A 21,692-nucleotide genomic window follows, 5' to 3' on the forward strand; every position below is an offset into this window, starting at 1 on the left:
GGGGGGCTGGCAGCTCCTTGCCCCGCACCCCACCCCTCTTCCCCAGCGCCCAGATAAGAGCGGCTGCGGGCAGCACCCACTGCCCAGCGCGGCGCGGGCACAGAGCGGCCGGACCATGGCCGTGGCCACGGTGAACCTCCGCGCCCTGACCTCCTGGGTGGGCATCGCCCGGCTCTTCGCCGTCGTGCTGTCCTGCCTCGCCTTCAGCTTGGTGGCCTCCACCGGGCACTTTGGGGATCCCTACGGGACGTGGTGCATGTTCACGTGGTGCTTCTGCTTCATTGTGACGCTGCTGGTGCTGCTGCTGGAGCTGCTGGAGCTCTACCCCCTGCTGCCGCTCTCCTGGGATGACTTCACCTCAGCTTTCTCCATGCTGGCGGCTCTGATGGTCTTCACCTCCTCGGTGATCTTCCCTGCCACCTTCATCATCAGCCCCTGCAGCAGCAACCAGTGTGCCCGGCAGGCCGTGGCCACCACCGCCTCCTGCCTCTGCTTCCTCGCCTACGCCGCCGAGGTGGCGCTGACCCGCGCCAAGCCAGGGGACATCAGCAGCTTCCTCTCCACCGTGCCTGGGCTCCTCAAGGTCTTTGAAGCCTACGTGGCTTGCCTGATCTTCTCCTTGCTGGATGAATACAATGAGAAACCTGGCCTGATGTGGTGCGTGGCTGTCTACTCCATCTGCTTCATCATCACCCTCCTCATCATCATCTTCACCATCGGCCGCTGCCTCACCTACATTCCCTGCCCGCTGGAGAAGATGCTGGTGGGGTACAACTTCCTGGCCCTGCTGATGTACCTCACCACCACCATCCTCTGGCCCCTCTACAGCTTCAGGGGACGCAGCCGCCCCAACCCCTGCGACAGGAACTGCCCGTGGAACAAGCATCTGGGGGTCACCTTCCTCACCATCTTCAACCTCATCGCCTATTTGGTGGACCTGGTCTTCTCCACCAGGATGGTCTTTGTCAGGGCACCTCCCTAAGGGCTCAGGGCGGGGCTCGGGGTGGTGGGACGCGGCTGGGTGCCGGTGTCGGTGCGGGGCTGCTGGCAGAGCTGAGGAAGAGGCCAGATGCCTCGGAAAGCTCCTCGTTCCCGTGCCGGAGCAGAGAGCCAGGGAGTGCTCCCAGGGGGTGTGCTCAGCCCGGGGCCCCAGGGGCTGCACTGACAGGGGGGCTGCAGGGGCCACGAGGGGCTCCCGAAACCCTGGAGCTTGAGAGGATTCAGGATTAAATTGGGTCATTTTTCACTTGTTTCTGCCTCCTCTTTCTTCCCCTTCTCAACCTTCTGCAGGATCCTTGCTGGGGGGTGAGAAACTGGGGGGCACCATCGGCACTGGGGTGACTTTGGGGGGCACCAGCAGCGCTATGGGGGCACCAGGCTCCAGCAAATCTTTTCTCCTCCTTGTTGACTCGGCACTGGAGTGAAGCAGGGCATGACCAGGAAAAGCCCAACCCGGATGCCTTTTCCTTGGCACCTGCACGGGGCCCCGCCAAACAGGTTCAGGAGGAATGCAGCTGTTGGGGGGGGCTGAGAGCCCGCCAGGTACTTGTCACCAGCATGGCCGGGTCCTTGTCACCATCACAGTCACCCCAGTGGGAGCCCTGCTGGGCTTGGTCCCAGCCACGTAGGCCAGAATTCCCGTTTGGGGGCTGCTGTGCTGTCCCCTCCCTGGGGGAAAATGGGGACGGGGGGTGGCTGCCACCCAGAGCCACCAGAGCTGGGGGTGCTGACACACGGCACCGGGGGACAGTGACACCACAGGCTGGTATGTGGGAAGAAGGCAGGGGAAGGTGTGCCTGCGGGCAGAGCTCCTGGCACCGCGCTCCCGGATGTGGGATGGGTACCCGTGGGGCACCCTGGCAGGTTTTGGGGCCACTGTCCCCACGCTGCTCCTTAGGCCACTGCTTGTCCTGGCCACAACCTCGGGCCATCCCTGCCACCTCAGGGCTGCCGGGGCCATGTCAGGGCCCATCACTGCTGCCCTGGGGCTCACAGGGTGACACAAAGAGGGGTTCCCACCACTAGAAGATGGCACAGACTGGCGACCACAAAAGAGCCCACGGGTGCCCCAGTGCCTGGGCAGGTGGGACTTCCATGGCCAGTGCCAGGACCACTGCAGTGCTGGGTCCCAGCACTGCCAGTGATGGCAACACCACACGGTGGCCTGGTGGGAGTCTCCTTTGCCCGATCCCTGTCCCCACAGTGGCCATCATGGTAGCACTGATGGGCTACTCCCCTGCACCCCAGGCAGTGGGGCTGGAGGGAATGGCAGAATTTTGGGAGGAAATAACAGGAAAATGGCAGTGGTGAGGCATAGTCCAGTGCAGCACCCGAGCACTGGGTACTGACGGTGCCCAGGGTGATGGAAATGAGCGGAGGACGGGAGGCATGGGGAGTGACAGAGGTGTCACTGGTGATGAGCTGTGCTGGCAATGTATGGCTGTGGATGGCACGTGGGCAGTGCCAGCACGTGGGGTGTGGTGAGGCTGGGTAAACAGGGGCTGGGCTAGCAGTGGGGTGCAGGTGAGTGGCTGGAGGAGGTTTGGGGATTGCCAGGGGGAGTGCAGCCCAGGAGCCCCATCAGGGCATCTCCCACCTGGGGCACACAGCGGGTGCTGGGGGTTGCTGGGAGGACCTGGGACCTGGTGGGTGCGGGAAGCCCTGGTGCCGTGCCGTGCCGTGCCGGGGGTGCCCCAGTGCCAGTCTCTGCCGTGCCAGAGGAGCCCTGGCGCTGGAGGGTCTCTCGGTGCCGTGGTGCCGGTGTCACTGTCATTGCGGTGCGATGCCAGTCCAGGTCCGGTGCCGGTGCGGTGCTGGTGCGGTGCCGGTCCAGGTGCGGTGCAGTGCCGGTGCCGGTGCGGTGCGGTACCAGTCCAGGTGCGGTGCGGTGCGGTGCCGGTGCCGGTGTGGTGCTGTGCCGGTCCAAGTGCGGTGCGGTGCCGGTGAGGTGCGGTACCAGTCCAGGTGCGGTGCGGTGCCGGTGCCGGTACGATGTCGTGCCGGTCCAAGTGCGGTGCCAGTGCGGTGCCGGTGCGGTGCCGGTGCATTCCTCCCCCTAGGGGTCGGTGTGCCGCGGCGCGGGAGGCGGTGCGGGGGGCGGCTCGCTCCTGCGCACGGCCCGGGACGGCCGGGGCACGGCGGCGGCGGCGGCGGCGGTGGAAGCGGGCACCGCCGCGGGCCGGTGAGTGCGGGCAGCGGGAGGGGCGGCGGGGCTCGGCCCGGAGGGAATGTGGCCGCGGACAGCGGTGGGGAAGGGGCGGCTGAGCCCGGCCGGGGGGCTCCTTCTTTTCCAGCCGGCGGGGGCCGGTCTGAGCTGCCAGGATGGGGAGGGGAATGCCGTGCCCTGCGGTGCTCCGGTGAGTCCCCGGGGTGTCACCTCCCCTATGCCGGGGCTGCCTCCGCCCCCCGTACTGGGGTCCCTACAACCTGGCACCAGCACCCAGCCCTCTGCCCTGTCAGCAGGGTGTCCCTGTGTCCCCCAAGGGATGCCCCTGTAGCCTCAAATGCTTATGTGGACCCAGGGACACTCCTGTGTCCCCCGGTGCCCCAAAAGATGCCCTTGTGTCCCGCTATGACCCTGTACCCCCAAGGATGTCCCTGTGTCCCCAGCTGGACAAGTTGACTCCAGACAAAACCCCATGTGAGCCCCTGTCTGCCCCTTCCAAGGCCTGATCCCCCATCCAGGGTGACTTTCAGGAGGGCCAACGTCCCCTTCCTTCTCTGTGGGGCTGGGGGCCACGTTCAGGAGCCCCCTGAGCTGTCCTGTTACTCACTCTGAGCATCCCCAGCCCTGGCTGGACGGGGAAGGGAATGTGCCAGCCTGGCAGTGCCATGGCTGGGGTGGGTGCTGGGGGGCAGCCCTAGAGTGCATGCTGGCTGGGACAGGTGCTGGGAGAAGCCTCGGGGAAGGGGGTCCAACTCCTGCCCAGGGAAGGGGTGTCCTACATCAGAGACATGGTCCTGTGCTGCCGGGGAGCAGCTCCTCAGGACAGGACAGAGTGTGGGTGCCTAGAGGTGGGTCCCCAGGAGCATCGGGCAGGTCTGACCCCATCCTCACATCCCTGCAACCCTCTTGCCTCACTGGCCACTACAGTTGGGTGGGGATGTGGCACCCCGAAGGGATGGCACCCTATTTTGGGGGGACACGTGTGCTCCAAGACAGCCGCGTAGGGACGTGTTCGTCCGCCTGGCAGGGAAGGGGTTAACGCCGGGAGGGTTTTGGGGTGCCGGGGTGTCCCCAGCTGGGTACACCCAGGCTGCTCCTCGCACGGGTGACCTCACGGCACTGCCATGGCAACGGCTCGTGAAGTCACCGCGAGCGGGGCGGCTGCTTCGAGCGTGGGGTGCTGGGATGGGAGCGTGGGAGGCAGCGCCGCGTCCCCCCCGCTGCCGCTGCCCGCGGCCCCCCAGCATGAGCTGTGTCCCCGCCAGCGCCGACGCCTCCGCCTGACCCCCGTGCTGGCCGCCGTGCCCGTGCCACCCTGCCCGTGTCACCATGCTCGTCAAGGAGTACCGCATCTGCATGCCGCTCACCACCGAGGAGGTGAGAGCGGGGCACGGGGCCGCGGCTGGCACGAACGGGGACGCAGCGAGGGAGGGGCTGTGGGTGGGGGTCTCATACCCGGAGCAGCGCAGCGCCGGGGGATCGGTTCCTGCCCTGAGAGGGACGCGGTGACCCCTTTGCTGCGTCCTCGCGGCACGGCTTGGGGCAGGGACCGGGGCGTGCTGGGCTCGGGATGTTCCGTGCGAGGGCTGAGCCGTACTTTGGGGTGCAGGTGGGGGGGCATGCCGTTCCTGGGCACGGCGACCTTGGGGCACAGAGCCCGACGGCAGCACCGGGGCACAGCAGGAGCAGGGGATGAACCACCAGGGGAAGGGCGGCGGGGGTTTGGATGCCCGTGGTATGACAGGGAGCACAAGCGCCATCCCTGCTCCGGCAGGGAGCCTGAATGCCATCGGCAAACAGCGCTGACAGCTGGCAGCATCCCTGGGCAAAGGTCTCTCGTGAGCACCTGGTGCTGACGGGGCCGTTTTGGCGAGCGGGGACCTGCAGCGGTGCCCACCCCGGGGCAGTGCCGTCCCTCCCTGCTTGCACCAGGGGAAGGTTTTAATTTAGGCAGAGTGCGGTGGTAAAATAGTGCTGGCGGGTGGGGTGGTGGATGGGATCTTCAGCAGAACAATCAAACCCTTATTGCACAGCGGCATCGCCAAATCCACAAATACACCTTATCGTTACATATATGACACGGACACATCCATATGTATCACAGACTCACAGCTTTCCCTGGCTCCCAGGTAGTTTGCCGAGCAGAAAACCTCCAGGCATTCTGCAAGGCACTGGGAAAGCACAGGGAGAGCAGGATCCAGCCCTTGCCTGGGTGTTGGGACAGCCTAAGGACACGGGAGGTCACACAGGGTGCCCCAGGAGCCCCCTGCCCGCTGCACGGCTCAGGGTCCGCCACCCCTTGCTCCGTGCCTCAGTTTCCCCTCTCGGCAGCGTGGCTCAGCCCCCGGGCTGTGCCGGGTGGTCACTGGGGCCGGTGGCACTGAGGGCGGGCGCTGTGGTTGCAGTACCGCGTGGGGCAGCTCTACACCATCAGCAAGCACAGCCACCAAGAGAGCGAGAAGGGCGAGGGCGTGGAGGTGGTGAAGAACGAGCCCCACGAGGACCCCGTCCACGGCCCCGGCCAGTTCACTGAGAAGCGTGTCCACCTCTCCAGGTGAGCCCGTGGCTCCGGTGATGGGTGCTGGGTGGGCACTGCGGTGGGGGGCATGGGCAGGCATCAGGGTGGCCCCAGCTCTTCCTCCAAAATTTCTGGGGAAGCTCCTTCCTGGGTCCTGGACACCCTGCAGTGTGACTGCTCTCCCAGGGTTACCCCTGTCATTTCCCAGGCTGCCTCCATCATCTCCCAGGGGTGCCCCCAAATCCTGGGGTGCAGTGATCTTGGGGGGCTGCACCCATCTCCCAGGCACCCACCCATCTTCAAGGGCTGTGTGTGTCTCCCAATGGGGTCCCCAAGTGCTGGGGTGCACCCATCTTTGGGGCCTGCATCAAGTTTTGGGAGCTGCACTTCTCTCAGGGTGTACCCATCTCCTGGGGTGTTCTGATTTTGGGGGGCTGCACTGACCTTGGGGGGCTGCACCCATCTCCGGGGCTGCACCCATCACCCAGGGCACACTTGTCTTCAGGGGCTGCACCCACCTTTGGGAGCTATGCACCCATCTTAGGGGTTCACCTCCTCTCTGGGGGGCTGCCCCCTGCTTATGGGGTACACTCATCTCAGGACACTCATCCACCTTGCAGGGGTGCACCTACCTCTCTCTGGTGGGCACCCACCTCCAGGTGCCAGTGGGTGCCTGATCGGGGGGCTCAGCAACGCCCTGGCCCTGGGGATGTCACTGTGGGGCAGTTGTTGGCCCCCAGCACCACTGTCCTCATGTCCCCTCAGCTGTCTGCGGACACGGGCTGCTCCCCACCAGGAGCTGCTGGTGTGAGACGGGTTATTTTTAGCTGCAGCGCTCACGATTCCCCTCTCGCCTGAAATTTATTTATAACGCCTGAAAATTAATCAAAACCCACCTCCCGACTCCCCAGGGGGCCTGATCCTGCCGGGGTGCTGGGGGGGAATGGGAACACCCTGGGGCCTCGGCCCTGGGGAGGTGGAAGGGTCCTGGGGAAGGGGTGGGGGTCCAGGAAGGAGGGTGGGGGTTTGTTGGGGAGGAGAGGGGGGTAAGGGTGTCTGGAGAGGAGGTGGGGAACCTGAGGAGAGGATTCGGGCACTGGGGTGGAGATGGGGAGCTGGCACAGATCCTGGGGGGGTCCTGACATGCAGATGAAGGTGCTGGGGAGGTGGGAGGGGTCTCTGATGGGGGAATGTTGGGGCACTGGGGAGGGTCCTGGGGAGGCAACAGGGGTCCCTGAGGGTGTTCTGAGGTGCAGGTGATGATCCAGGGGTGCAGATGAGGGTCTTGGGGAGGTGACAGGGCTCCTTGGAGGTGTTCTGAGGTGCAGGTGAGGAGGGTCCCTGGAGGCATCCTGGAGTGGAGGTGAGGGTGCATGGTTGGGGGCTGGGGCAGGGGTGAGGGTCCTGCAGAGGTGACAGGGGTCCCTGGGGGTGTCCTGAGGTGCAGATGACAGTGTTGGAGTGTAGATGCAGGTGCCGGGGAGGTGGCAGTGGTTACTGGGAGAGGTGCTGGGATGAAGATGCTGAGGTGCAGATGAGGATCCCTGGGGGCTTCCTGGGGTGGAGGTGAGGGTCCTAGGTAGCAGGTGGGGTTCCTGGGGTGGAAATGGGGGTCCCAGAGCCAGGCTGTGTTTGGCGGCGCATGGATGGGTGGCACCAGCCATGTCCTGTCCTGAGGGGGTGCCCTGCCGTGGTGCCCACAGCAAGCTGCCAAGTTGGGCACGGGCGGTGACCCCCCGCATCTTCTACATCACCGAGAGGGCCTGGAACTACTACCCCTACACCATCACGGGTGAGCCCCGGGCAGGGCGTGGGACGGGCACCCCCGGGCACCCTGTCCCTGCCCAGTGGTGGGGGGGCTGCAGGGAGCTGTCCCCGGTCTCACCACTCCCTCTCTCCCCCCGTGATGCCGCCTGGCGATGCCACCCTGTGATGTGCCCTGGTGTCCCTGCAGAGTACACGGTAAGGAGGTGGCATGGAATGACCTGTCCCCTTGTCGGGAGCTGGGGGGACATTTTTGGGGGTGGGTGTCCTTTGGGACAGACATCCTTTAGGGGTGGGTGTCCCTCAGGGTGGGCATCGCTCAGTGGGGGTGTCACCGTGGCAGGTAGCCCTTGGGTGGGTGTCCTTTGGGCTGGGCACCCCTCAGGGTGGGTGTCCTGTGGGGGTCGGATTCCCTCGGGGATGGGATCCCCTGGCGAGGGTGTCATTGTGGCTGGGTGGGTGGTCCTTGAGGATGACCATCCTTGGAGGTGGGAGTCCCTCAGGGCTGGGTGTCCTTTGGGTGGGTGTCCCTCAGGATCAGTGTCCCTGGACCACACAACTTTTGGGGATGGGCATCCTTGGGGGTGGGGTGTCCCTCGGGGTGGGTATCCCTGGGAGTGGTGTCCCTCGGGATGGGCGTCCCTCGAGGACGAGCTGACAGCCACTCCCTGCAGTGCTCCTTCCTGCCCAAGTTCTCCATCTACATCGAGACCAAGTACGAGGACAACTGCGGGGACAGCGAGAATGTGAGTGTGCACCGCAGCTGAGACCTGGCAAACTCATCACTTCACCACCCATGCCCCATGTCACTCACCCTCCCTCCCCTCCCCAGATCTTCCACAGTGACAAAATCCTGGGCGACCACGAGGTCTCTTTCCTGGACATCGCCTTCGACGAGATCCCTGAGCGCTACTACCGCAGCCTGGAGGTACCATGGCTGGGGACGAGGGAGCTCCCTGAGGCCACCCCCTTGTCTCCTGTCCCAGGGGGGTGGGTTCATGATCTTACTCCTCCCCATCCCCCCAGGACCCCCGTTTCTTCAGCTCGGCCAAGACGGGCCGGGGGCCGCTGCGGGAGGGCTGGCGCCAGCACACCAAGCCCATCATGTGCTCCTACAAACTGGTGAGCGTCAAGTTCGAGGTGTGGGGGCTGCAGACGCGGGTGGAACAGTTTGTGCACAAGGTGAGAGGAGCCCAAGGGGGTTTGGGGGGCAGTGGGGGGGCAGTGACAGGGTGCTGACCCCCGTGGTGTTGCAGGTGATCCGGGACATCCTGCTGATCGGGCACCGGCAGGCTTTTGCCTGGGTGGACGAGTGGTGCGGTGAGTCCGTGGGGTCACCCGGCGCTGTGGGGAGGGGGGCACACGGTGCTCATGGAGGGAGGGGGCTGCAGGTCTAACTGCTGATGCCACTAACCCCACCACAGCTCCTGCTCTTCCTCCGCCTGCGCTGCTGCCTGCTCTGCCTGTGCTGCCTGCTCACCCTTGCCTGCACCCCCGCACGCTGCCCGCTCCCCTGCACCCCTCGGGGAGGACGGGGACAGGGGTCCCAGCACCCTGCCTGTGCTGTCTGCACCCCCATTCTGGCAGGGACACGCGCTGCAGGCGGCTGCCACGTGCGGGCACAGGGACGGGACCCCCGGGTTTGGTGACAGCTGGCGGCGGGTGCCAGGCCACCCCGGTGAGCGGCTCTCTGCCTTCCAGACATGTCCCTGGAAGAGGTCCGGGCCTTCGAGACTCAGATGCAAGTGGCCACAAACCAAAAGCTGGGGAACCAGCACCCCTAAGCCCCTCTGCCTGCCGGGGACGGACACCCCGGACCCCGCCTTGCTGCCTGGGGGTGGGTGCAGGCAGGGGGGCTTGTGCCCCCCCTGCACCCCGCGGCGGAGGGTCCCCCCTCCCAGCTGCCCTCCCCGCGTGTCCCCTGCCTGCGCTGCCTGCGCTGCCTATCCATCCCTTCCCCCCTGCTGGCTGGGCTGGTGCTGGAGTTGTGGAGCTGGTTGTGCTGCCCAGCATCCCCTTCCCTGCCCGTCCCCCTGTCCCCAGTCCCTGTCCCCTTCCCGTCCCCCAGCTCGGTGGGGAGCCGGGGCGCGGGGCGCAGGCTGCCCCGGGATGAGGGGGTGCCGGACGCGGCGGTGCCGAGCGGCCCCAAGCCCGGCTGTGCTCGGCAGGGATGACGATGGAGGAGGTGCGGCGCTACGAGCAGGAGACGCAGGAGGCCACCAACGAGCTCATCGGCCTGGTGGCACCGGCCATCTCGGTCAGCGAGGTGGGGCAGCCCACGGCCACGCACTCGGCCCCTGCCAGCGCCCCCTCCACCCCCCTCAGCGACGAGGCCCCCGAGTTCCTGGCTCCCCCCAAGACTCGCCCGCGGAAGAAGTCGGCGCCGGAGACCCTGACGCTGCCCGCGCTGCGGGAACGCGCTGGCGCCGAGTGACGCCGGCGGTACCGCTCCGTGCTGGACTGTGCCAGCTCCGCCGCCCACCCCGGCCCCGCCGACGGGCGCAGAGCCCAGGGAGGGACCCGCACCCGCTGTCAGGGCGCTGGCAGCCCTGGGGTGTGCTGGCCTCCCCGAGCCACCGTGGGTGCCCACACGGGTCGGTGCCACCACTGCCGTGCCAGTCTCGCTGGCTGCACCGGGAGGGGACGCCAGGCCAGCGCGGGTCCCCGGCAGCGTCGGGTGATACCGCAGGAGCTGCTTCCCTCGACTCCACCTGCCCCGGTGTCCGCAAGGGCCACCGAGGCTGGCGAGCAGTGGGGAGGTGCCAGCTGGTGCCCGCTTGCCACGGCCAGGCTGGAGCAGTGCCCTGCAGGGTAGGCACCAGCGTGGGGGCACAGTGAGGGTGACAGTGACAGCTGGGCGCTGGGCTGGGGCTCCCCACAGGACCCCCAGGGGCTGCACAGGCCCGTGCACGGCTGGTCCCGCAGTCGGGGTCCCCTTCGCTGTCCCTCCAGAGGCCGTGGCTGCTCGAGGGGGGCTGGGGTGGGCTGAGCCCCTCGTTTTCTTTAGGAAAACAAAGGCCTTTTTGGAAATAAAGCTCGAGACACGGCAGCTGGTTGCTGGTAGTGATTTATTTGGTGCTGTGGAAGGGTGCCATGCCTGTGCTCGGGTGCTGCATCCCCCAGGCCTGCATGTGTGCAGTGAGGGGCGTCTGGATCACTGATCCCAGGATGGGGAAATGGGGTCCTGGATGGGATGGTGAGGCTCTGGGGGTCAGGTGGTCAGTGCAGGCAGGAATCAGCCCAGCCCTGGGGCAATGCCCCCAGCCACAGCAGAACCACTGGGCTCTCCTCCCTGCCAGCCATCATCATCCTCCAGCTCCTCGGCCCCCAGCCCAGCCTCTGCTCCCAGCAGGGCGATGTAGTGGGAGCTGCAGTAGACAGGTGCCTTGTTGGGGCTGGAGTAGACCTGCTCGGGCCGCAGTGAGGCAAAAGGGTTGCTGGCGTAGCCCACAATGTGTGTCTCGAGCTCCACGAGGATCTGCAGGGAGGCCTTCAGCTCCTGCTCACTGCCAGAAGAGAGGACAGGCACCATCACTGGGTGTCTGTGCCGGCTCACCGGGGTGGCGGGGCCGTGCTCACCTGTACACGGTGAAGAGCACGGGCAGGCCATAGTCCCGCAGCAGCAGCAGGGTGGGCAGCCAGCCCGCTAGCAGGTCTGGGCAGGCATGGAAACCTGTGGGGACACAGCCGTGAAGGTTCCACCTCTTTCCCTTCCCACCCTGGCCCCGGGAAAAGCCAGCTCCAACTGCACCCACTCTGTGCTGGACATCCCAGAGTATGCGGTAAGTTTGGCAGCCCTCAGCAAGGCGGGGTCTGGCTCCCCCCCAGCACGTGGGGCACCCCAAACTCTGGGTCCTGGGCTGAGCCACAGCACCAAGACCTGAGGGGAAGGATCTGTTTCACCTGCAGGTGGGTGACACAGGCAGGACAGAGTGCCTGGTGGGGAGACGAGGCAGGCATGTCCCAGGGGGCCCCCCCAGTTGCCCGCTGTGCCTTGGTGCAAAGCCCTGGGCACGTCCCAAGCCGCCTGCGGGCTCAGCCCCATGTGCTGCCATGGTGCTCAGGGCAGTCCCTGAGGAGTGCATTGCATGTGCCCTGTAGGGATGTCCCCATCCCGGCAGTGGGGTGTGAGGGTCTAACCCCTCCACGGTGCAGGCACTTACCTGGGTGAAAGCCCACCACCAGGTCAGGACGGGCAGCCAGCTTGGTCTCCACGTGGCTTTCCCAGAAGTCGTGGTAGAGCCCTTTGTAGCTGCTGAGATAGACCCTCCCTCGGGGTGCCAACGTGGTCAGGGGTGGCCTCATGATGGGTCCGTCCACCACGTCCACCCCCACCATCACCATCTCCACGCCCTGGTGCCCCGGGAACATTCGTGTGAGCTCGTCGTAGTCTGTCAGCCGCGTGTTGAGGGTCTCCACGTGGGAAGCCCCCACCACGTGCACGGTGAGGGGCCTGGTGAGAGGGTCGATGCCGAAGAGCCGCAGTCCCAGGCCGATGGTGAGCGGCCGCGAGTGGAAGTCGGTGACCAGCCGCCGGATGGATTCCCGCAGCTCTGCGTCCTCCGGCCGGGGCTTCCCGGCGTTGGCCCAGAGCAGGGTCATGTACCGCCCTGCCACGATGGCACCCAGCTTCTCCTCCAGCTGCTCCTGCATGGAGAACCAGTCCTCCCAGCCCTTCACGTCCCGGGCAGGTTTTGTCCAGGTCTCCGTGGGAAATGGGATGTCTCCTGGGGAGGCAGGAGGAGGTTGGAGGGTGCAGTGGTGGTGCCACAGCCCAGGCTGCTTGTCCCACCTGTGCTGTGGGAGTGGGGCTGGAGAAGGGACACTACATCCCACCACAGGACCTGAGCAGCCTGGGATGGGGGTCAGGCAGGCCTGGGGGGACACATGCCCCACCTGTGAAGACGAGCCACTCCACCAGCCGATCCAGAGCCACCAGCTTCAGCTTCTTGCAGAACTTCTTGTGCAGCGGCCAGTTGGCACGCTGGCATGCCACACCGCAGTAGTACACATTTTGGCACCTGGGCAGACAGGCAGCATGCCCAGCCATGGAGGGGGGGCACAAACCAGCCCACCGAGCCTGGCTCCCTGCCACCCCCTCTCAGGGCTGTGTCACTGTTTTGGAGGCTGGAGCTGGGCACTGGGGTCAGACAACCCTCACTTCACCCCAGCCACCAGGCTGGAAACAGGGATGGATCCATCCCTGTGCCATCAGACCATCTCCCCACCATACCTCTTGCAACGCCGGAGGCTTTTGGGGTCTGGCAGGGCATCGGGGAGCTTCTTGCACTCGACACAAAATTTGAAGGTGTCCTCCATCTTCTGGAACATGTCAAAATACGTCCGGATGCCGAAATCGCTGCCTCTCTTCCTGCCGTCCATGGCAGACCTGCAGACGTCAAAGGGTGAGCAGAATCCAGCCCACTGCCACAACGGTGGGGCTGATGTCCTGCCTCTAAGGCTGCCAAGATTTTTAGCTGCAGCCAGGAGCATCCTGGCCTGGGTGGGGACGGGGAGCCAGGCACTCTGGAGGGGTCCACCCAAGAGCCCATCAGAGCTCCCCGTGGGCTGAGCCGGGAGGGTGAGATGAACCATGGGAGCTGCTCCAGCTGCTGGGAGACACACGGGATGCACTGCCCGGGGGAGGGGGTGGGGAACTGGCACCCATGGGTGCTTCACTCACTTGTAGTCCTCGTAGCTCTTCATGTTGAGCTTCTGCAGGATGACGTGGGACAGCCCCGGCACGTTGCGGTCCATGGCCTGGAAGCCCAGCGAGTCCACGTCGGGAGCCCTCGCCGCTGGCTCCTCCGGGGCCTTCTTGGAGCGACCTGTTTTGGGGGCAGCGGCTGTGGCTGGCTGGGCCGTGGCGGCTGCAGGAGACACGGGTGCGGGCGAGGAGGCCGGCCCGGGGGTCCCCGGGTGCTGCCGGGGTCCCCCGCGCCGCCCGCCACCCCCGCGGCGCCTCCCGCCCGCCATCCCGCTCCTATCCCGGTAATGCCGGGAGATCCCGAGCAGTCCCGGAGCCCGGCCCGTCCCGGCCCGCGGCTGGGCTCAAATGTCAGCCCCCAGGAGCCGGCGGTGCAGACGGCCGTGGCCCCTCGGAATCGGATAGCGGAGCTATTCTGGGCATCCCCTCCCCGGGAACGGGCCAACCCGCTCCGGGGGTCCGGCTCCCGCCCCAAAAGCCGCGCTGGTGGCAGTGGGGTGCTCCAAAGCGCTGTAGCGTCCCACACTGCAAAATCTGGGGGAGCTTGGGGGGCTGCCCAAGACCCTGCGACCCTTCTGTCACCACAGAGACATAAAGTCACTGCCTCAGCCCCCCGCCATAGGGCCCGCACCCCAGCCCGGCCTGCGGGAACCCCCTCCCACCCCCTCAGAGCCCCCAGTGGGGTGTGAGGGAGTGCCTGGGTGGGCACCGCGGCTTCTACCAGCCGGGGCGGAGGCCAGCAGTGGGCTGTGGCAGCAAGCGGGCGCACCAGGCTGCAAAGGGGGACATGGTGGCCCTACAGCACCGCCAGCTCATTCGGGACGGCCCGGGGGGACCGCCGCCCCACCGGGGGCTGGTGAGGGCTGCCCACACCCATCATGGCGGCGGCCGCGGCCTCACGGGCACGCCCCCAAACACGCGGGGAAGGGCCGGGGTCCCGCGAGGTTTCGGGGTCCGGCGGGAGCAGCCGCGTCGCTGTGGTTACGGGACGCGAGCCCTCCGCCGAGTCTCGGAGGCCGCAGGTTCGAGCCCCGGCGCCGCACGCTGCCCCGGCGCCGCACGCTGCCCCGGCGGGCTCCCGGTGAGGGACTGCAGGATCCCCCCGGGGCGGGAGAGCCTCCAGAACTGTCGGTGAGGGGCTGCAGGAGCATTCTGGGGCAGGAGAGCCTCCAGGCCCGTGGGTGAGGAGCTGCAGGAGCCGCCGGGCCAGCAGAGCCCCTAGGCCCGGGGGTCAGGGGCTGTAGGTGCACCCCAGGTCGGCGAGATCCCCGGGACAATCGGTGAAGGGCTACAGGACCATTCTGGGGCAGGAGAACCTCCGGGTCCGTGGGTGAGGGGCTGCTGGATACCCCCGGGACCGTCGGTGAGGGTCTGCAGGAGCACAGCAGGGTGAGAGCACCCCCGGGCCCAGCAGTGCTGCCCTGAGGGGGCTGCCAGGCCTTGGGGGTGTGAGGCGAGGGGGCCGTGGGGTCCCTGGGGCGCCCTGAGGGAATCCGGAGGGATTCACAAACCTGAGGAACAGATGGAGCCAGGTCCCCCCGGCATGTGGGAGCCATGAGGGGGCGGGGCTGGCAGCTGCCGGCCTTGGGCCCACGGGGTCACCATTAACTTAAGCAGGGAGTAAAAGAGAGCCAGGGAGGTAGCCGGTGCTGGGAGCTGAGAGCAGCCTGGCATAACAAACCTTTCCTGGGAGCTGCAGCTGAGTGAAGCTTACAGAGATGGATTATTTTCACATTACATTTTTCCCAGTCCTCCCCCTGCACCTCGTGAGAGATTCGTCACTGCCAAAGCCCTGTGCTTTCAATGGTGTTTTGACAGCCAAGCCCTGAATAGCGCTCACAACCAGCACTGCTGTGTCCTGCAGAGGTATCTGGGAGAGGAACGGAGCAGTTTCATGTTTCTTTCCTCATTCTTTCTCCTGCAGAGCCATGGAGGTCCCTGCGGAGCTGGCTGGTGGGAAGGACGCTGCTGCATCTCTTCCCAGTATGTCACAGCCAATACCAGTAGAGATCACAGTCGTGAAGGCTCAGGACCTGGTAAAGTTCTGAAAATATCTCTACTAATTTATTAAACAAGGCCAGAGCAATTCTGTATGCACAGGGATCCCCTGTGAGAGCAGCTGGGGGGTGATAAGGCTAAAGGAAGGAGTGGTGGGGGTATCAGAGGTTCAGCAATGCCACGCTGTGGCTTCCTCCTCCCTGCTGAGGAGTTGACACAGAGGAAAAAGCTGTGAGGTACATAAATTGGGGAACACACCTCCCTAGCAGCAGGCCAGAGATACTGGGGTGAAATGTACCTCCCTGCCTCCTCTAACTGTATGTAAATGGCAGGTTTTTTAAGCAGAACACAGGGAGAATGTGATCAGTGAGACAAATACCTGTGAAAGGACCTCACCTTGGGAGTAAAGCCAGATTTTCATCCCAGCTCCAGCTGTTTAAATCATATTGAAAGCAATAGGGTGGCTCTGGTTTTAGAAAAGCAGTGGATCCAGTGCAAGGCTATGAGCTGGTGCCAATGAAACCACCACTGGTGTGATTTCCATGTGATGCACTCAGCTGTCCTTAAAGTATTCCAGAGGCACTGGCATTTGGGAGGGAATGTGGAGGAGAAGCTCAGCTCCTGCTGCAAGCAGAAAAAATGCAAATCCCTGCTTCTGCTCCAGCAGCAGACAGAAAAAGCAATCCAAAAGCACCTGCTTGAGGCTTTTACATTGTAGTATTGAAGTACCTCTTACACTGATAGATTCAGCAAACAGCAGCTTAGGTGAGGTATGAGGTGAGAGGAGGATAAACAATGCTGGGAAGAAAAGACTCATGGATTGATTGCATCTGGAATGTTGCTTTGTGGTTCTGATTGCTCCACCGTGAGAAAGGGCTGTACAGAAGGGAAGGGGGGTTACAAAAGGGCAATAATCACAGCAACTATATGAAAAAAAATCCGGCTGTAAGAATGTGGAATCCACTTCTGGCTATAAGTGTGGAATCTGCTTAATTAGAGGCAATGTAGAGAAGGATGAGAGAGGAGCCTTGGATAATTAATGGTACAGGGAAAGGTTAATTGGATTCTTCTGTTTAGCCATTCATAGGATGTATGCTCAAGGAGACAGTGAGAAGGGCCGAAAATTAAAACCAAGTGAAAGAGATCTCTTTTTGTGTAGGAACCAGCAGGCAACTAATTACCCCAGTGACAGGGAGAGAGGGAGCTGAGGGCGGGTTAGGCATCCCTGTGGCTCAGCACTAAGGAAAAGCTGGGTTTGGGTACAATGGTCCTTGTGTTCATCCACTTCTCTGTGCATTGAGAACTAAACCGTGTTTCTGCTGCAGGGAGCCCTTTGGTACCTGCTGCCCAGCACTTCCTTTGCTGTGCAGGTGCCAGATGCTGCCCATGTGGGACCCCAGTGCCACATGCTGTACCCTCACTGTCCCTCTCCAGCCCTGTTTAAGCCCCTCTGTTTAGACATTTGAAATTCAAAGTAAAATCTGAATCTCCTCATCTCTGATTAAAGCAAAGTGGTATGAAGGTGGTGTAACAACAAATTGCAGAGCTCCCTAAGAGCTTGCTGGAGCCCTTCCTTTGATTTCATAGAATCATGGAATTGTTTAGGTTGGAAAAGGCTTCTAAGAGCATCAAATCCAACTTTTAACCCAGCACTGCCAAGGCCACCACTAAACCATATTCCCAAGTGCCACATGCACATGTCTTTTGAACACTTGCAGGGATGGGGACTCCCCCACTTTCCTGGGGAGCTTGTTGAAGTGCTTGACCACCCTTACAGTGAAAAAAATTTTCCCTAATATCCAACCTAAACCTCCCCTGGCACAACTCAAGGCTGTTTTCTCCTGTCCATTTCAGGACATTCTGCACTATGTGACATGCACAGGTGTCCTGTGAGCTCATCCCTCTAGCTCAGGAGCTGCTTTCTTAGGAGACAGCAAAGGTCTCAAGCTTCCTGGAAGTACAGAAATATCAGTGGAGTATTTTGGGATTTGTTTTAGATGTGTCTTTCCTGAGGTGAAGCCTGGACCTCTCTATCTCCCCCTGCCACAGCTCCTGATAATCCTTGGGGCATCATGGAGCAGGAAATTTCCCTCCTAAAGACGGGAGGGTGAGGTCCAAGCTCTGCTTCTCTTCCCCATTCCTGTGGTAGAACAGACCCCCACAAGCGAGCCCTATCCTGGTCACTGACCTGAGCTGCTGCCAGGGGAACTCTGATCCTGGGATGCTGCTGCAGACCCAGCTGCTCACTGAGCTCTTTTTTTGACAGAAAACTCTCAAAAGCAACGTGCTGGTTACATTGGTACGTGTGGAGTACAATGGAGAAGTCCTGGGAGACTCCCCCAAGACTGATGTCCTGCCAAGTGGGACAGCAGAATACAACTTCAGCACCAGCTTTGAGTGCAGCCCCGATGGGCCCAACTCCTTGGATGTCATTGTGCAGAAACCACTGCTCTGTAAGTACCTGATGCCAGATCTCCCACCCTGGAGCCGGGTGCTGTCGCTGCAGGAGTCACTGCTTCAGGAATAGCACTAAAGCAGCAGCAGTGGGAGGCTCTCAGCACTTCTTGCCCATCTCTGCCAGCTGGAAGAATCCCCTTTCATGTTGGCCGGTGCTCCTTTGGCTTTGCTGTGCTTGTCAGCCTTGGGAGGTGAAGAGGAGCATGTGCCAGAGCTGACACAGACCCTCCCCAGTGCCTGACCTGCTGGTCCAAGGAACTCTGCCAGCTCCTCTCTTTTTATCTCCCTAGTGACTGTGCTAGAAGTGGGGCCAAGGGAGAAGAAAAAACCGGAGAAAATCACTCCTCTTGGCCAAGCTGTGGTGGACCTTCTACCTCTGCTGCAAGGTACAGCATCGAATCCCACAGCCTCCATGACCACTCCTTGCTCCCTGGCACTTTTTGATCTCTGCTTATGGACCCCTGACTACAACTTACTTCCTTTTGACAAAGTGACCTTCAGAGCTCTACAAAATCTGACTCGGGGGGGAGAGAGGGTAGCTCAGCATTCAGAGTTAGACCATGATTTTGTCTCATGTAAGATGTCCCTGCCCATGGTAGGGGGCTGGAATGAGATGATCTTTAAGGTCCCTGCCAGCCCAAGTCATTCCATGACTATAATTCTTTGCAGAGGGTCTCACTTTAGGCTGCTCTCATTCCTGTTTCTTCCCAGGAGTGCGCTCACTGAAGGTCTTTGCTCCTTTGTATGCAGTGCCTGCCTCCTCATCAGAGAAGCTTCACCCCAAGGCCACGGTATGTGGAATTTGGAACTGTTCCTTTCCTCATTCAGCTCTCTGCTGCTTTTTAATGGGAGGGAGAACATGACTCAGCTGCCTGGCTCATCACGGATGTGGTACAGCCCTATATGTTACAGGCTTGGAGGCCTTTCCCGCTCCCTCTGACGTCTGTCCCTACTTCTCTCTGATAGGTGAAGTCGTGCTGGGAAATGTTAATGTGTGCAGCTACCCAATTGCTCTGCAAAAAATAATAAAGATGGAAAGCACAGTGCTGAAAACCCCCAAAAAGGCAACGGCAGGGTCACCTGCCCAGCTTTATTAGCCTTCCTTTCTGCAGATAAAATGTCTGAGTCCATTATTGTACAAACTGACTGCCTTTCCTGCAAGGCCCTTATTCATTCAGCACGTTGCAAAGCACCCAGTGACTAAAACAGGGAATGAAGTATGACACTGGGAAAATGTGTCCAATTTTGCTCCTGAGCCTGCCTGCAGTGAGCACCGGGAGCGAAGTGGAAGGGTGGGTATCCCATTACCAGCTCTGTGTTTAAGAGGAGTTCACAGTGAGCAAGGTGGGGGGGGCACTCATTAGGGAGGACAGGTAATAAACGCTGACCAGCTGGTTTTCCCTCACACACCATCCATCTGGGGCTGGGACAGGTAATTAAAGGCTCTCCACACAGAGCATGGAGATAGGGCAGAGGCAAAGCTGTGGCTCTCTGAATCACCAGGGGAAAAGCATCATTTTCCACCCTTGATGTTCTTTCTCTGTGATTCCTTTCATGAGACCCTGCCTCTTTCTCCACAGCTCATTTTAAGAGACCCCTGGGGCATGTGCCATACCTCAGCTAGGCTGTGCTTTAAACAAACAAATACCACAATTGAGCCAAATTGGTCCTGAAATTCCTTTCCTGTGCTGGGCTGTTTTCTTTTACATCGGAGATGAGGCACAAGATAACATCATACATTCTGGCCTTGGGTTTCTGCTTGTTTCTCCCTAAGTGCAGGCAAGTTATAATTGTCTATTTACTGGCTCTGCTTTATCCTTGTCTCGCAGGGTGGCCTTGAAGTGACAGTGAGCACCAAAGAGCTCCTGCTCTCTGCCACCCAGTTCTCAAGTGGGAACCTCCTGAGCATCACAATGGAGGCAGCTTATTCTGTCCCTGGAGTCTTTACCGTTGAAGGCCAGCAAAACTACATGGCTTGCTTGCAAATACCAGCAGCTGGTGAGGTGAGAATGGTCCAGGCACAGTGACAGGGGGTTTGGCTGGGTTTGGGTTGTTCTCCCACCCCATGGAACAAGTGTCCAGGCACGTGGGGTGCACAGCGCCCGTGCCTGTGCACCAGCAGCCTTTGTTGGCAGGGCTCAGAGTCTCTGTGGCGTGACGTGTTTCTTTAACACAAACAAAGGTCTGTTTGGAAAGATTTGGATTCAAACTGGCAGGGTTTTTTCCATGTGGCTCTTTATTTTTATTCCATTCTTTGCATGTGTGTGGTGGAGTGCATTTTCCAAGCCAGGCACCCTGTACTGTTGCTTTGCTTTGTTATCCCAGCTTGGAGCAGCTGGCTCTTGCTCCTGCTCCTGTTAGAAAGGCAAATCTTTTGTTTCTTGTGTCTCTCTAGAAGGAATTGCTATTGCTCTTCCAGAACGGCATCCTGAAGGCTGATGGTGAAAAAGAACCATTGCCCCGGCCCAAAAACTGGCCCCTTGGTACCATCCTGGCCCCTGGTGCTCTGGCCATACCCAACTCCTTCATTGTTGGTGGGCCCTATGAGGATGAGGATGGAGACCTCACCAGAAGCAAGGTGAGAAAGGACTGGCAGGTTTGGAAGAGAACCAGAAGGGACTGAGAGACTTCATATGAAAGGGAGATGGGTGGTCACTCTGCAGTGTCCAGCACAGAGATGGTTCCCCTGGGACAGCAGACATGCTGACTCACTGCAGGAGGTATCCCAAGGGAGAATATGGCAGGTCTGGTCCCAGAAAACACCCACACTGGGCTGCTGGGCTGGGAGTTGTGTTATCTCCTGTGAGCCAGGCACTTAACGCTGATGATGTCTGCAGGAAAGGCTGTCAGCCTCTCAGCAGGGCTGGCCTGGCTATGGGCACTTGGACACTTCTGTCTGACTCACATTCCCTCCTGGGGACATTTTTGAGGATGATGCAGGCTGTGGAGTTTGCTGTCCTGGCTTTGACTGCACGCTGTTTCTCACAGGACAGGGAATTCAGGAGGCAGGCAGAGAGCACAAAGAGAATCGTGTGGGACACGGAAAGGCGCTGTTACCTGGACGCTGCTGCAGTGGCTGTGTAAGGGACCTGAGGGACCCACCCCAGAACATGCTCAGATGAATGACCTGAGGCAGGGAGCAGCAACGTGCAGGTGCTCTTGGACCTCTTTGGGGTCAAACTGTGGCTCTGCCTCACCTCTCATAGCTGCTGGGTCTGTCTCATGGCCACAAGTGTTCACCTGAGCAAGGGAACAGCTCTTGAACTGCCTTGAACTGCTGGCAGCAGCTTTGTTCTGCTGTGCTGAGAGAATATGAATTGGCTGGAGCTGCTGTCTCCAGGCCACAAATGCTCACTCCTGCTGCCAGCAGCTGGGGCTGGGGGCTGGTCCGTCCACGGTTCGAAGGAAGGGGCAGCAGTTATGGTGAGCAGACATGGAGTAGAGTGGCCTCCACAGCTCTCCTCTGAGCTGCTAATTAAGTTTTTACTGAATCCCAAACACATACAAACCTTTCACTCCATGTAGGCACTCTTCATTTGCTTTTTTATTGGGTAAGTGTTGCCTGTAGCAGCTCCCGATCCGCTCAAGATCAGGATGAGTGTTCCATTTATCTTTGAATCCTGCTATTTTCTGGCCTCAGCTGAATCATGCCTGTGCATTTCACAGCCAAATTACTCCTTGTGGGGAAATACTCCCTTCAATCTTGTTTGATTTTTAAAATTCTTTTCCCTACGCATCCATCCACCTGCCTGCTGGTGTCAGAGTCACCAGCCACATTGAATGCAAGCTCAGGATCCACTTGCTCCGTACAATTCAGGATTTATACCAAAGTTCATCACATTCCTTCTTACTCATTTCTGAAGTAACTGAGGGAGAGAAAAAACCTGGTGTGTTGCTCTCACAGTTGTTTTAAAGCTGGCTGTGCCATAAATGCACACAGCAGTGGATAGAGGAGGACATGTACCCATCCTGCCCCAAATCAGCGTACCCATGGCCAGAGGGTGTTTGCTGAGGGAATAGGGTGAAGCAAACCCAAGAGGGGCTGCTGGAGCATAAAGGAGGGTGGTGGGGGTCTCCAGCTG

The 21,692-nt window shown here is 61.3% G+C and overlaps 4 protein-coding genes across 8 annotated transcripts in view; 3 read left to right on the forward strand and 1 right to left on the reverse strand.

The window, feature by feature from the left end:
• Positions 1-115: 115 nt before the first annotated feature.
• Positions 116-982, forward strand: LOC309579117 (myeloid-associated differentiation marker-like; the record flags this gene model as incomplete). The annotated part of the gene is made up of 1 exon (XM_082292165.1): positions 116-982. One exon carries the CDS (start codon positions 116-118, stop codon positions 980-982), a length of 867 nt encoding a protein of 288 aa, XP_082148291.1.
• A 3,498-nt stretch (positions 983-4,480) lies between these two features.
• Positions 4,481-10,483, forward strand: LOC309579192 (cytoplasmic phosphatidylinositol transfer protein 1-like). Its single transcript, XM_082292318.1, has 9 exons — positions 4,481-4,543; positions 5,572-5,720; positions 7,388-7,476; positions 7,639-7,646; positions 8,123-8,194; positions 8,281-8,376; positions 8,475-8,630; positions 8,705-8,768; positions 9,617-10,483. Exons 1-9 carry the CDS (start codon positions 4,496-4,498, stop codon positions 9,880-9,882), a joined length of 948 nt encoding a protein of 315 aa, XP_082148444.1. The 5' UTR covers positions 4,481-4,495; the 3' UTR covers positions 9,883-10,483.
• A 16-nt stretch (positions 10,484-10,499) lies between these two features.
• MSS51 (MSS51 mitochondrial translational activator) lies at positions 10,500-13,515 on the reverse strand. The gene is made up of 6 exons (XM_082292326.1): positions 13,132-13,515; positions 12,682-12,837; positions 12,345-12,469; positions 11,612-12,175; positions 11,028-11,121; positions 10,500-10,954 (listed from the first exon to the last, which is right to left on the reverse strand). Exons 1-6 carry the CDS (start codon positions 13,422-13,424, stop codon positions 10,684-10,686), a joined length of 1,503 nt encoding a protein of 500 aa, XP_082148452.1. The 5' UTR covers positions 13,425-13,515; the 3' UTR covers positions 10,500-10,683.
• Positions 12,719-21,692, forward strand: part of WDR90 (WD repeat domain 90) — a 57,932-nt gene continuing 48,958 nt past the window's right edge. For 3 of the 5 annotated variants that reach the window (XM_082292319.1, XM_082292320.1, XM_082292323.1), the window contains exons 1-8: positions 12,719-12,853; positions 15,080-15,191; positions 17,420-17,606; positions 17,901-17,996; positions 18,322-18,401; positions 19,440-19,613; positions 20,006-20,188; positions 20,599-20,690. In XM_082292319.1, coding sequence (XP_082148445.1) covers positions 15,084-15,191; positions 17,420-17,606; positions 17,901-17,996; positions 18,322-18,401; positions 19,440-19,613; positions 20,006-20,188; positions 20,599-20,690 — 920 coding nt within the window. In that variant the 5' untranslated portion in view covers positions 12,719-12,853; positions 15,080-15,083. Of the gene's footprint in view, positions 12,854-15,079; positions 15,192-17,419; positions 17,607-17,900; positions 17,997-18,321; positions 18,402-18,859; positions 18,903-19,439; positions 19,614-20,005; positions 20,189-20,598; positions 20,691-21,692 lie in introns of those variants that run through there. The other 2 variants (XM_082292321.1, XM_082292325.1) reach the window with 2 other exon arrangements.

The sequence above is a fragment of the Coloeus monedula genome (assembly GCF_965178545.1).
Source record: "Coloeus monedula genome assembly, chromosome: 16".
Lineage (NCBI taxonomy): Eukaryota > Metazoa > Chordata > Aves > Passeriformes > Corvidae > Coloeus > Coloeus monedula.